Source organism: Triticum aestivum, chromosome 5A (assembly GCF_018294505.1).
Source record: "Triticum aestivum cultivar Chinese Spring chromosome 5A, IWGSC CS RefSeq v2.1, whole genome shotgun sequence".
Taxonomy (NCBI): Eukaryota; Viridiplantae; Streptophyta; class Magnoliopsida; order Poales; family Poaceae; genus Triticum; species Triticum aestivum.
The window spans coordinates 470,356,323-470,368,154 of NC_057806.1; the positions used below are offsets into that span (position 1 = coordinate 470,356,323).

General features: G+C 46.2%; 2 protein-coding genes across 3 annotated transcripts; both read left to right on the top strand.

Annotated features, from left to right (window-relative positions):
- Positions 1–3,210: 3,210 nt before the first annotated feature.
- LOC123104086 (putative F-box/kelch-repeat protein At3g22730) lies at positions 3,211–5,607 on the top strand. The gene is made up of 2 exons (XM_044525811.1): positions 3,211–3,420; positions 4,162–5,607. Exon 2 carries the CDS (start codon positions 4,205–4,207, stop codon positions 5,477–5,479), a length of 1,275 nt encoding a protein of 424 aa, XP_044381746.1. The 5' UTR covers positions 3,211–3,420; positions 4,162–4,204; the 3' UTR covers positions 5,480–5,607.
- A 397-nt stretch (positions 5,608–6,004) lies between these two features.
- On the top strand, positions 6,005–9,857 carry LOC123104087 (putative F-box protein At3g23960). Of its 2 annotated transcripts, none has more exons than XM_044525812.1 (6): positions 6,005–6,162; positions 6,677–8,020; positions 8,125–8,244; positions 8,393–8,488; positions 8,574–8,633; positions 9,557–9,857. In XM_044525812.1, exons 2-6 carry the CDS (start codon positions 6,710–6,712, stop codon positions 9,626–9,628), a joined length of 1,659 nt encoding a protein of 552 aa, XP_044381747.1. In that variant the 5' UTR covers positions 6,005–6,162; positions 6,677–6,709; the 3' UTR covers positions 9,629–9,857. The 2 variants fall into 2 exon arrangements, with proteins under 2 accessions (XP_044381747.1, XP_044381748.1); XM_044525813.1 differs by having other exon boundaries at positions 8,396–8,488.
- The last annotated feature ends 1,975 nt before the right edge of the window (positions 9,858–11,832 follow it).

An 11,832-nucleotide genomic window follows, 5' to 3' on the forward strand; every position in this document is an offset into this window, starting at 1 on the left:
TCATAAGGACGCAATCCAGACCATGAACTTGCGAACCTAGATAGAATCACAAGACGAAACCACAAGGGTCCTTATGGATTAAGGGCAAGCCCTTCAATCCACACACGGGTTAACACTCAAAGAACTAATGCTCACAACACAACACCTACAACGCCATGACCATCTTAACTTTTTTGGCTTCTTCATATCTAGGAATTGCTCGCCCTTGATTGTTTTATCCATTATAGGCTTCAAGACATGGTTCACTCCATGATGCATGAAAGAATACTTGTTAGAACTCACATGGTGAGTAGCATTGTGATCAAACTGGCACAACCTCTCAAAAGGAGATGACAAGCTTGCATCACCACCTTGTTCACATGACTTCCCACTGAAAATTGCACCCTAGCATGATGTGTAATCTCCAGCTTACCAAAACCATTCAACTACTTCACACAATAGAGAAACACTAAGGATCTGTGTAGAAATGATACACATGTTGTCTTTGCTTTGATCTTTTTGTAATATGGGCATGTTTTTGATTTTTTTTCTTGTTTTTTGATAGAATTAATACTCCATGTGTTTCTAAATATAAGTCCTTTTAGAGATTTCCCTAAGGACTACATATACTAAAATCTCTAAAAGGACTTATATTTAGGAACAGAGGGAATACAATTTAATGGAGGACATGCTGGATTTTGTCTTACAAGGCACGACATCCCCACTTTGTCCGATCGGGCTCAATGGATTTAGTAATTATAGAAGAAAAAAACACTAAGGATGAATAAGAGAAAGTGGACAGAAATGACTAGCGACGACGATGATAACCAATAAAACTCCTTGAAATCAATGGATTGGTTGCTTAACAACGGTGTTAGCCACGAGCACAACAATCAATAGGTGGTGCCAACAAGTTGGGTCGACGCCACCAAGGTGGTTAGAATCATGATCCTACCTTCCAATTGTACGAATTTACACGATGGCTGGACTAGTTACACAATTCTAGCTAGTACAATCTATGATTTCTAGACTTTGTTAGTTATATTCCTTCGATTTGCATTGTTATCATCCGCGTTGATTATGGAGGCCCCGTTCGCTTCAAAGGATTATAAACCATAGGAAAGTAAAAAGGTGTAGGAACAGGGATTCCTTGTAAGTGCTATACGGAGGAATTGAAACAGAGGAAAGAAACAATCGCTGTGCGTTCGGAATATCGGATGGGCCACTAGAGATCGTACTAGTATTAATCACGCAGCAGCAGTAGCTATGCGATTTTTTTTATTCGCATATGGTCATTCTTCTCTCACACCTCAACCCTATGGCAGTATATTTTACTCGGCTCGTCAGGAGGGCAGCCTCGGGCTTCCGCCCAAAAATGTGGTCAGGGCAAATGTGTTTATTCCTATGGAATGAACACTGTTATGATCATTTCCTCTAATCTAACTGTAGCAGCTTCCTTTGAAAAGAACGCGGCAAAGGAAAAAGAAACGGTGGAACTCACAATTCCTTCGGAATGTGTAGAAATCCTGTGAAGCAAACGGACCCGGAATTGTGTTTTCCAACAAACTTGGGCACAGTTGGTATTGAATATTGATTGCAGACTTGTCGTGATGGTAATGGCCACAAATGGAAATTTCTATGAACCAATAGAGGAAGAGACGAAATTCTGATGACTATGTCACTAGGTGGCGATGGTGAAACATCGGGGGAGAGGAGAGTAGAACTGTACGAGCATGATACTGGGATGCACCTGACAAAGTGATGAAACTTTTTTTAACATTTGTATTACTCTCGTAGCAAAACTACCATAATTCTAATAAAGTCTGATGGCGTCTTCAGGGCCAGATCCGAGCCACACAACAGTGCACCCAGAGGTTCTACCATAATTTGCCATAAAATGGCTTACATCATTCTGAGTGCGAAGAATATGAGTAATACAAGATTTTCATTGTTCCATATAAGCAAACTAATCTCACAAACAATAAAGTATTAACGAGATCTGGCCAAATTCCTTTTCTTCAGCATATTCACAACTTGTAGGCAATAATGTTCCAATGGCCATTGGGAGCTGACTCCATTGAAGATCAAGCGTCGAACCTTCCATAATCACTAGAAATTCAGCCTCGAGGGGGTCACTGCAATTCAGCAATTACATGCATGCAGGGAAAACTATGGAGCCCGGCTGACCTTAGAGGACCATGCCGCTCCCCGCAGCGACAATATCTTCAGCAGATGACCCATTCAGTGTTGAAACTTGATCGTATAGTCGTCCGAAAATTGCCGCGAGTTAGTCCCAAATGAAAATCAGTCAACATCATCATTAGTACCCCCTTTGTAAATTAATATAAGATCTTTTAGATCACTACTTTAGTTTACCGAGGGGGTATCAGTGTACCATTTAAGCTGCACCAACCCAAATAATGCCGAACCATTTGCTTAAAAAGTACATATTCAACATCAAATATTGCAAGTGTACATGTTGCCCCCACGACGGATATGAGTAATACAAGGTTTTCATTGTTCCATGAGCAAACTAATATCACGAACAATAACGCAGTAACGAGATCTGTCCAAGTTTCTTCTCTTCTGCATATTCACAGCTTGAAGGCAATATGTTTCAATGGCCATTGGGAGCTGACTCCATTGAAGATCAAGCATCAACCTTCCTTAATCACTAGAAGTTGAGCCTCGAGGGGGTCACTGCAATTCAGCAAGTAGCCCGACTGACCTCGGAGGACCATGCCGCTCACAGCAGCGCCAATATCTTCAGCAAATAACCCATTCAGGGTTGAAACTTGATCATATGGTTGTGCGGAAATAGCCACGAGTTAGTCCCAAATGAAAATTAGTCATTGATATTATTACTCGCTTTGATTAACGTCATCATTAGTAGGAGTACCATTTAAGCTACACCAACCCGAATAATGCCGAACCATTTGCTAGAAAATAGATATTCAGCATCAAATACTGCAAGTGTGCATGTTGCCCCCACGACGTATATGCTTATTGAAAGTTTCGAAAGATTTTTCAGATCTCCTGATGAATAGATTATCGCTCGCACAGAGTGTGGACGCTTGTACTTTTGTAGGGAGCCATGCTATTGTACGAGTACGGTATACTGTCCACCGTTTGAATACTCGGGCCTTCGCTGCTTGCTGGGCCTATGCCCTTGATATTTTTCTGTTTTTGGATTCTACGGGCGGTTGAAGAAGCCGTCACGCAATCAGAGAGAGATAACGGTAACGCTGGACTCCTGGAGACTTGGTGGAGTGCGATGCTTGGGTCCACGAAGGCTAGTTACTGCCAGAGAGGAGGCCGATAAGTAGTAGCACTCTCCGAGGATAACGGTGGGCTTAAGCCTGTGGCCGCGGGCGGCTTCTTCTTCGTCTTCTTCGCCTGGGGAAGATAGATCCCGCCGGGAGTTGGAGAGAAGATTCCGCTGTAAGTTTTCTTCAGATTCCTGCAATCTTTTGCCTAGTGTCGGATTCGGCCGCCATGTCAGCTAGGTAGTTTTCAAGTCGAGGATCGATGAACTGGAATCTGGAATGAACTTGGTCTAGAACCTTGTAGAACGTGTGAGTGATGGGTTCGTATCCATACGCACGCGTGTTAGTGGCTTTGTTGGATGCGCCCTGAAGGCGTGCTGCTGTTCCAGTTCATGGTCCTTTGTTGCTGCTGCAGCTACTAGAAAAAGTTAGCCATGCACTCGTTTCATTTGCAGCCTTGCAGTGCAGGGCTATTCTGACCAATTCAAGTTGAAAATCAGAGCTAGTAGATGCTAGACTAGTGACTGATAATAGCAGAGTGCCTTCTTTTCCGAGGGCACGACCAAAGCAAAGCCGGTTCTCTTGGAAGGAATTTTGTTCTAGAAGCACATATTATGTTGAACACAAACAAATACACTGAAAACTTAGTCAGCATAACCAAATACTTCTACTACTTGTTTGGCAGAATATGAATACTCCCTCCGTGCGAGAATAAACGACTCAACTTTATATTAACTTTGGGTCAGATAAGCCGTTCCCATAGAAAAATGGCTGTTTCTGTCAAAAGTTCCAAATGATCGCATGATCCTAGAACTGAATCGATCTTGATAGATTATAGATATACTAGCACCTCCATTTCTGAAAGCAACGCACCATATGTATGTTCCTAAGCTTCCAATTTTATGGCATATTACAGGACTTGTCAGGCACAACTTTCTTAGGGGAAAAGGTGCTTGGAAATGGCCAGTGACATAAACGACGCAGAGCACGAGCAGGCAACCGAAAATCAGTTGGCAAGCATCAGCCGCCTCACACCAGACGTCCTGCACGAGATACTTCTCCGGCTTCCGGTGAGCACTCTGCAGAGGCTCCGCGGGACGTGCCACCAATGGCGCGGCGTGATCAGCGACCCCTGCTTCATCATGGACCATGCCAACCGTGCACCGGAGCACCTCCTCCTCTTCCTGCCCAGGCTGGAGGCCTCGGCGAGCCTCAAGACCGCCATGCCTGGCCGCATGAAGCTCTTCGATGAGAAATGGTCCGTGTCAACGTGGGCGGCGGCGTCCATGGACCCGGACGACCACCTCTTCGCGTCCTGCAATGGCCTGCTCTGCTTCTACAGGAAGTACACGCTGAAGATCGTCAACCCCGCGACCGGCCAGCGGCTGCACCTCTCGAAGCCCGACGGGAGATCGCTCCGCGACCTGTACTATCTCTACAGCTTCGGGTTCCACCCGGCGACGGGGGAGTACAAGCTCGTCTACTTCCTCCGCGAGCCCCGGCACGGCCGGCCGTCGGGACAGCCGTTCCGCTTCGACGCCGTCCAGGTGCACACCCTCGGCGGGGACGGGTGGCGGGACGTCAGGGCGCCGAGGGAGAGCTGCCTGGTGAACCTCGGCGTCGTCAACGTGGACGGCGCCATGTACTGGCTCGCGGAGGAGGAAGGGGCGTGCTGCGGCGTGGCGGTCATGGCGTTTGATCTGAAGGAAGAGACCTTTGTGACGTTGAGGCCTCCGCCGCTGAGAGCGTGCGGCGGGGCGACGGACGAGCGGCCCTGCGGCGCTCCCGCGCTGTCCTACTACGTGACGGAGGTGGGGAAGAAGACGTGCCTGGTGACCGCCCCTTTCAGCAGCAGCGCCCCCCGGTGGCGCCGCTACAACGCCGAGGTCTCCGGGAGGATGGACGTCTGGACGCTGGAGAGCCGGGGCGAGGACCGGTGGTCGCTCAAGTACAGCGTCGACCTGTCGCCGTCGGCGCCGCGGTGCGTCCCGCAGCCGTGCTTCGTCCGCGGGGGGAAGGTCCTGCTGCACGGCCGCGACGGCGACGCGTTCTGCCGGGACCTGCGGGGCGACGAGGACGACGGCGGGGAGGTGAGGCTGCTGAACTTCCGGCCTTACAGGTACTACGAGACGCAGGCGTACCTGTACAGGGCGACGCTCGTCCCGTTGGACGTGTACGCGGGGGCGGCCATTGCTCGCGCGCCGCACTGGCCTCTCCCGCAACCAGGTTCCTGAATTTCTGATTACGACTCTGCGTTGGCCTTCTGTGGTCATGGTCCGGTATAGGTGTAGGTAACAGAGATGTATTTTGTACAAACTTTCGAACATGTTTACTTGTGAAACATGAATGAATTATGGTGTAATTCTCGGCGGAGATTTAAGCTACTGGTTATTGTAACATATTGTATGCTAATAAGGATTTTGTGCCCCCGCGAAAAAATAAGTATTTTGTGCAGTAAGCTTTTCTGTTTTTTTTTTTGAGGGGATAAGCTTTTCTGTTCACTCGTGTAGAATAGCGCAAATTCTACCCATGATATATCAAAATGGAAAACGGCAAAGCTTTCGTCCAGAAAACAGGGCAGCCTCGAATTTTTAGATCCACCAAAGTTCCTTTTTTTCTGTGAAAAAAAAAGGTTCTGAACACAGAATTTTACCCGAGTCCAGTGGAGAATGGACAGTGTTGGGCTAATTGGGCCGAACCTGGCCTGCGCAGCATAAAACACTCGTTCCTCTTCCGCCACGCTAAAAAAAATAGAACTTGTTCCTCTTGGGCGAAGCCCCGGAGCCGGCACAAAGGGGTCGAAGAGCCAGCCGACGAGGGGGAAGCGGCGGGAAATCATTTCGCCGTCAAGCGGAGAGCTCTCCCATCCCAATCCCATGGCGGCGACCGCGGAGCTCGTCTGATCCTAATCGTGCTTGTGAGTCCTCGATACCTTCTTTTGCTTGCGGAATGCATTCTCCCCCGATTTCCTTCTTGTCCGCGCTCCTCCATCTGTAACGGCGGCTAGGGTTTGTAGTTACTTGCCGTGGTTGAGGTGCTGACTACTTGCTGTAATGGCGCCCGAGGGCGTCTAGGGTTTGTAGTTACTTGCTGTAGTTGAGGGATTGAGGCACCGAGGGACGGCGCGCACGAGTGTTCGCTGGATTTGACAGTAATCTGCACTTTTGGTGCATGAGAGATTTTTTTTTTGACCGTGGGTTCACTTTGGGTAACTAGAGATTGTTACTTTTTTTAGCCTGGAGTGGTCAAAATTTCGGAGCAGAAATTTGGAGATGCTATCAGTATCTTCCTGCACATTGGTTGGTAAATTACCTTGAAAGCGAGATAAAAAAAATTAAAAATGCATAAATGTTACCTTCTTTCTTTGCCCATGAAATTACTTAAATGTCAGTTTCTATGTAGCTATCATTAATTGAAATGTGTGTTCGCAGAAGGGTTTGGTATTTCAGCTACTTCGGCATTGGATGCTCACTATGGTCACTGAAGAAACCAAATCAATGAAGCAAATAAATGAGGAATGCATCATAAACCACCTCCCAGGGGACCTCATTGAGCGGGTCTTTTTGAGGCTTCCAGTGAGCACTCTGTTGACGTGCGTCGGAGTCTGCAAGCATTGGCACAACATCATCCGGGATCCACAGTTTGTTGCATTGCACCTCCAGTGTGCGCCAAGTTATGCCCTTGTGTTCTTCCCGCCAGGTTTGGTTTCAGGGAAGCACTACCCTAGCGATGCTGTCCTAATTGATGAAGCCTGGTCGCCATCGACATATACAGTGCCAGTGATTGGGCCTGGTGATTTCCTTTTTGGTTCATGCAATGGCCTTCTTGGCTTATACACAAAGACATCAATGATCAAGATAGCTAACCTTGCAACTGGTGAATGTCTACATCTTGGGAAACCTGTGAAGAATCTGAAAGGTGATCATTTCTGTTTCTATAGCTTTGGATTTCATCCCGTGACAAAAGAATACAAGATTACACACTTCCTTGGTGATTGCATTAATGGTCGTCCCCATAATAAAGACAAGTTCAACATCATTCAAGTTTACACGCTTGGTGATGAGAAATGGAAAGATATCCAAACTCCAGAAGCTCTTAGCTTGATCAGTGTGAGAAACTCTGGAGTTGTCAATGTTGATGGAAAAATGTATTGGTTAACTGAAGACATGTCAGCTAGCTGGCAGCATGCAGTTATGTCCTTTGATATCAGGGAAGAAAGTTTTGCAATGATACAACTGCCAGCAGCACGCGAAGATCATGATTACTATGGTTCTCGTAAGTTCTTGATCAGAGATATAGATGGGAAAATATGTATAGTGACTGCTCAAACTAGTCGTTATGATGCCAGAACTCTTGTCGGTGAGCTGCAGATCTGGGCACTTGACAACATGGTAGAGCAAAGGTGGAGCCAGAAGTACAACATTAAGTACCCACCAGATTACATTCTGGGTCCACGTTTTGTTCACAGGGATAGAATCCTCACACAACGTGGCCACAATAATGTATGTTCGTACGAGTTGCTTGGTGAGAACTTCGAGATTGATTCAAGTAAGATGGTGAAGCTGTTAGATTTTAGTCCCTGCAGGCACAACTTGCAATCTCACAACTGTGTGAAGTCACTTGTACGTTTAGATGTATACAAGAATGCTAAGATTGTGTGTAGGCCAAAACAGCGGGAAGGCTGGGAATTGAACAAGTGGGAGGCGTGGGAGCGTGGGCTCTCTGAGAATGAAAAATTGCGGAGTGTCATTCACCAAGTTGAGCTTAATGGAATTGTATGTCGACTGCATTCAAATTGAGTTTAGCAGACATTCATTATTCTGGAAATTTTAACAATAGCTGAGTTGCAGAAATTTAACGGAAATTCATTATTTGACAGGCATGTGCACAACAAAATGGCATATGGTTCAATGATATACTGCAACATATATTGGATGATGCGATTCGACGGGAAATAGGCATGAAAATCGATCAAATATTTCCAAACTTTCCAGACCAGGTAATTCTTTACCTAAATGGACGTCAGCATACCTTTATTTTTCACATTTAAATTTGAATAGGCATTAATCATTTGAAAAGCAGAGGCATATGAATGTTTGAGTGCACCCTTATCGTTGTTGTAACACATGCCTTGCATGAGACTCCAGCAGACAAGACCCCTCCGGCATCTTAATTGTGTGGCACAGAAGCTGGATCAGGACAATTTAATTGCTCGTATTAATAATAGTGAGACTATTATAAAGGTATAGTGTTTTAAATTTACAAGCCAGATCATTGACGACTTTTCGTTGAAACATGTCAAATGAATAAAGTTAAACTTGTCTACAGGCTATGATTCAGACAACAAATAGTATCTTTGACATGATTGATAGTGCTGTAGATGACCAGGTAAAAGTTTACATTTGATCTAATTTTTTCATGTTTTCCCTTTCTGCTATAGCTCGCTAGTTCTCGTCTCCAATATCTGTTTTAATCTCTTCCGGAATAAAAGAAATAGTTTCTTATGAAATATAAGCAAAGTAATTGGATTATCTCATGTCATACAAATGAATGACCCCCTTGTAATAATGCAATTATTTTCCATCCCATATTTTAATTTATGCATACACCTGTACTTTAGTTCTTTTTGCTAAGTGTGCAAGTTGTCTAGTTGTCGTGTTCATTGATTTGTTAGGTAGGTAGCCCGTACCCCACAATCAACAAATTTTGCATCAGTAAGAAATATTTTTTTCATCAAGGTTTGTGTAAGTGCCCTAAATTTGGGAACTGGGTTGGTTGCAAAACACTTTACGTGTTGATTCCTTTCTTAACTTGTATTTTCAGACTTACAGACATAGATATAGGCTCTGCCAAGTTTTATCGTCTTTTAATGGCATGGTATTGCTTTCAGTCCCATTCTTATACATTTGCTGGCAGACTTAGTGAATAATGGTTAATTGAGCATAGCTGTGCAGCTGTGTTTGGAACTAAAAGTTACTTTGGTTGCTGTCAAGTAATGTAAGAGGTACTTAAAGTTGTTCTACATCGTACAGCTTTATATAGCAGACAAATTAACATATAAGACTTGAGGAACATTCAGAGTAGGAAGCATGGATTGATTGGTAAATGTTAAATTTTCCATTTCCCGTTTTCTCGTTTGAGCTTCAAGTTCAAAATCTGGCGACATGATTATTATGCTGTCTGTGCACCTTTTCTTTTTAAAGGAACTGAAAACATTTTGTTATCTTTTCCTGTAATGGGAATTCTAGACTTTTCCCTGATGTGTGATGAAAGTACCATTGTCTTGTGTTTGAACCTTACTCATGTTTCAGATTGGTGCTTCGAGTACAAATGCTGGCATTTCTTCTCAGAATCACAGCGAGGGCGATGACGCGAAGACTTGATACTTGAGAGCTTATCGTCATTCTTCTCAGCCTACTAAGGCTGTTATTCAACTCTTGCTTCTTTTTACCGTCGAGGGACTTGTTAGCTCTTTCTCCTGTAGAGCAGTTATTTCTGCAGTACCACCGTTATGTTTTCTCCATTTCAATTTGTTGCACTTGGACCTGATTAAAAATATTGGTCTGTTTGAGACACTGAAGAATTTGCTTACTGAAAGACCTTTGATCAGAAGATCCAAACCAGGTTCCTGACACGCCCTATATTCTGAATCTCTGTTACAATTCTGCGTTTGCCTTTTGGGGTCATGGTCCAGTAGAGTAGCAAGGTATCTTACGTATCTTTAGAACATGATCATGCCGGAAATATGAATTGTGGTGTGATTCCGGTCAGAGTTGTAAGCAAGTGGCTAAATATGTAAATTTTCATTACTGTTTTGCGCAGTTAGCGTTGTTTGTTAATTTGTGAACTGCAACGCCTCCAATTTGCACGCCCTGAACACAGCGACCATGATCTTGATCCCGAAACACGAGGGCGCAACGCAGCTCACTGACTTGAGGCCTGTTAGCCTGATCCACAGCGTCGCCAAATGACGTTGTGCTCTTCATCAGCCCATCCCGGACTGAGATGCATGCCGATGCCGTTGTCACTCTTGTGGAGTTGTTCCACTCCATCTCGGGGCTGCGGACCAACTGGAGCAAGAAGAGTGCAGCAACTCCGATCAAATGCTGCCACGACCACGAGACGGCCCTGTTGGCTGCCGTTGTCTGATGCAAGGCTAAGAAGAGAAGATCTACAACCAATCCTTGACGCACTGGCCAAGAGACTCCCTGGCTGGACATGTAAGCTCATTGCACTACCAGCAAGAATCCCATTTGCTCTCTCTGCCACCCACACCGACCCCGAGACGGCGTTACATCTCATCGCTGGCTACCCCTTCTCCCGGCAAGTTTGGGCACAAACGGCCTTCTACTTGGGGAGGCCTTTCTCTGACCTGGACATGTCCATGGCAGGCAGCCTACGCTCTCGGCTCCGACGGCCGATCTCCAGAGCCACCGGGAAGGCTGCCTGCCCCTGCCTGCTTGTTTCTTGGTGCCTTTGGAAGGAAAGAAACGACAGGATCTTCAACGCTAAATTCAGCTCTGTTGCACACGTTCATCATTGACGATAGGCAGTCTGATGGATGTAGACCTGGCCATGGGCAGCCCGGCCCGAAAATCCTGGGCCGGGCTGAGCCCGTGTGTGCCATCGGGCCTGGCTCGGGCCTGAGAAATGAGCCTGACAGGTAAATCAGGCCGGGCTCAGGCCTGCAAAAAATGTGATTTTAGCCGTTGCCGGGCCGGGCTCAGGCCTGCAAAAAACGTGATTTTAGCCATAGCCGGGCCGGGCCGACTGGGCTTGGGCCGGAATTAGTAGGCCCAATTACTGGGCCGAGCCGGGCTTTTTAGCATCAGGCTTTTTTAGGCCTGGCCCGAAGACCGGCCCGGCCCGAGATATGCCCAGGTATAGATGGATGTGCTGCACTTTATTCTATGAATGGATGGTGCTAGGCCGGTGTTTGTAGGCAGGGTCTCCGGCGCCCTGCTCTGTCTCCTTTTCTCGTTTTTTTGCACCTGTACTGTACTTTGTACTCTCCTTCATCAATGAAAATCAGCACCCTGCTGCTTTTTCGTCAAAAAAAATTCTACCCCTGAGATCAATGAAAAATGACAAGCTTTGCCATTTCCTCCAGAAAATAATGAATCGGGGAATTGTTTCTTCTTTTAAAGGTACAAAATTAAGATTTAACTGAAGTTCTATAAATATTTTTGAACAATGCTGTACTCGAGTGTAATGGAGAATGGCAGTAGCGTTTTGCTAATTAGGCCGAAGACACAGCAGTCGATACCGAATCTTTCTGAGAGCCATTTTTGTCGGGTTCGATCCTACGTGGCACGCGCGAGCGAGCGCCCTTGATGCATACATTAATGTTTGGGAAACGTTTGCTGCCGGTGCGCCGGTCGAAGCGTTGCGCCGGACGCGCGCGCTTCGTTGGATCGAAGGCAATCCTACAGCCCTTGTGTGTTGTCTTCCACTCGTCTCTTTTCTTCAGATCCCGTCGCGATGCAAACTGCATCTCCCGCTCACGACCATAACCCATCCCCTCCATCCCGCGAGCGGAAGTTGTTGTGAGAGCATCGGTCTCCGGCCACCGCCCTGCACCACCGGG